Raw genomic sequence first — 1,282 nt, forward strand, 5'->3', positions numbered from 1 at the left:
CTCTATGGGGTTTATCGGGCGCGGGTGGTATGGGCAGCCCCAGAGCAAGGAGCCGTGGGGCTGGGAAGCCTCCCATCGCGTCCCCAGCAGCACACAGCCACTGCTGCCACCAGTGCGGCTCACCCCAGGAAGCATTTGGACATCACGCTTGCCAACAAACCATGGCACGACACAGGGGGAGCTGGATGGGAGCTCCCAGCCCTTACACAGCAGCACCCATTCCCAAATTTCCTTTGCTTCATGTGTCCTCAAGGGTTTTTTTCTGCCTGGTGACCCACATTCTCCTCCCCACATGTCCTTACTGTACTCTGTTTCATTTTTGTTGGTTGTGCTGAGCTTCTTGATGATCTCTTGTTTCTTGGACTTCACCATGGCAGAGTTGCTCTCCGTCAGTTTGCTGAAGAAAGCTGGAGGCTGAGTGTTGTTTCCTGGGGACTTGGACCCCATCCTGCAAAGCAGAAGACCATCAGAAACCTCTGCAGCTTGCAGTGCACAAAGCCACAGAATCACAGAATGGTTTGAGTTTGAAAGGACCTTAAACCAACCCGCCCTGCCACGGGCAGCGACACCTTCCACTAGAGCAGGTTGCTCAAAGCTCTGTCCAACCTGGCCTCGAATGTTTCCAGGGACAGGGCATCCACAGCCTCTGTGGGCAACCTGTCCCAGTGCCTCACCGCCCTCACAGTCCTACCTAGAGAGACTCTTCCCTTAGCGTAACTTCTCAGAATCAGCCCGGCGGCTCCTGAGATACTCGGGATCTCCCACCTTCCTCCCTACCCCCACCACGAACGTACCACACGGTGCGGAAAAGCCCTATAAACAGACAGCAACCTGCGATGTGGAAGATTCTGGCTGCAAGAAAAGCAGCCTGGGCCAGGGTGAGTGCGGGGATGGGCGAATATTCCCCTGCTGTTTCCACCATCCCTCCCCTCGGTGTTACCTCTGGTCGATCTGCTCGCCCTCGCGGTACAGGACCGGGTACGTGGTGCTCTTGGCGTGCTCCGGTTCTCCCACGCCGTCTGGCGGAGAGACTGGCTCGATGCAGCTGTCCGACCCGCTGCCGGCTGAGGCTTTGCTCTGCTCCGGGGACCTGCGGCCAGATGCAATCGGTTTATTGCAACAGCCTCTGTCTCTGCACAGCAGCCTGGGGTCGGGAGGGGGAGAAGGACTAAAATAGCTTTCCCACAGCAGGGCGAAGAGCCAAACCTTCCACACCCCCGCAGCCTTACGACGCCTTTTAACGCAAGCCGGAGGCAGAGCGTCGCTGGGGCAGGTTTCTGCG

The 1,282-nt window shown here is 57.9% G+C and overlaps 1 protein-coding gene across 1 annotated transcript in view; it reads right to left on the reverse strand.

The window, feature by feature from the left end:
- NCOR2 (nuclear receptor corepressor 2) overlaps positions 1-1,282 on the reverse strand; it is a gene marked incomplete at its 3' end in the record, with an annotated part of 47,973 nt that overhangs the window by 4,348 nt on the left and 42,343 nt on the right. Inside the window, exons 27-28 of the mRNA XM_010145827.1 lie at positions 941-1,090; positions 303-448 (exon numbers count right to left, since the gene is read on the reverse strand). Coding sequence (XP_010144129.1) covers positions 303-448; positions 941-1,090 — 296 coding nt within the window. The remainder of the gene's footprint in view (positions 1-302; positions 449-940; positions 1,091-1,282) is intronic.

The sequence above is a fragment of the Buceros rhinoceros genome, unplaced genomic scaffold (genome assembly GCF_000710305.1).
Source record: "Buceros rhinoceros silvestris isolate BGI_N320 unplaced genomic scaffold, ASM71030v1 scaffold18521, whole genome shotgun sequence".
Lineage (NCBI taxonomy): Eukaryota > Metazoa > Chordata > Aves > Bucerotiformes > Bucerotidae > Buceros > Buceros rhinoceros.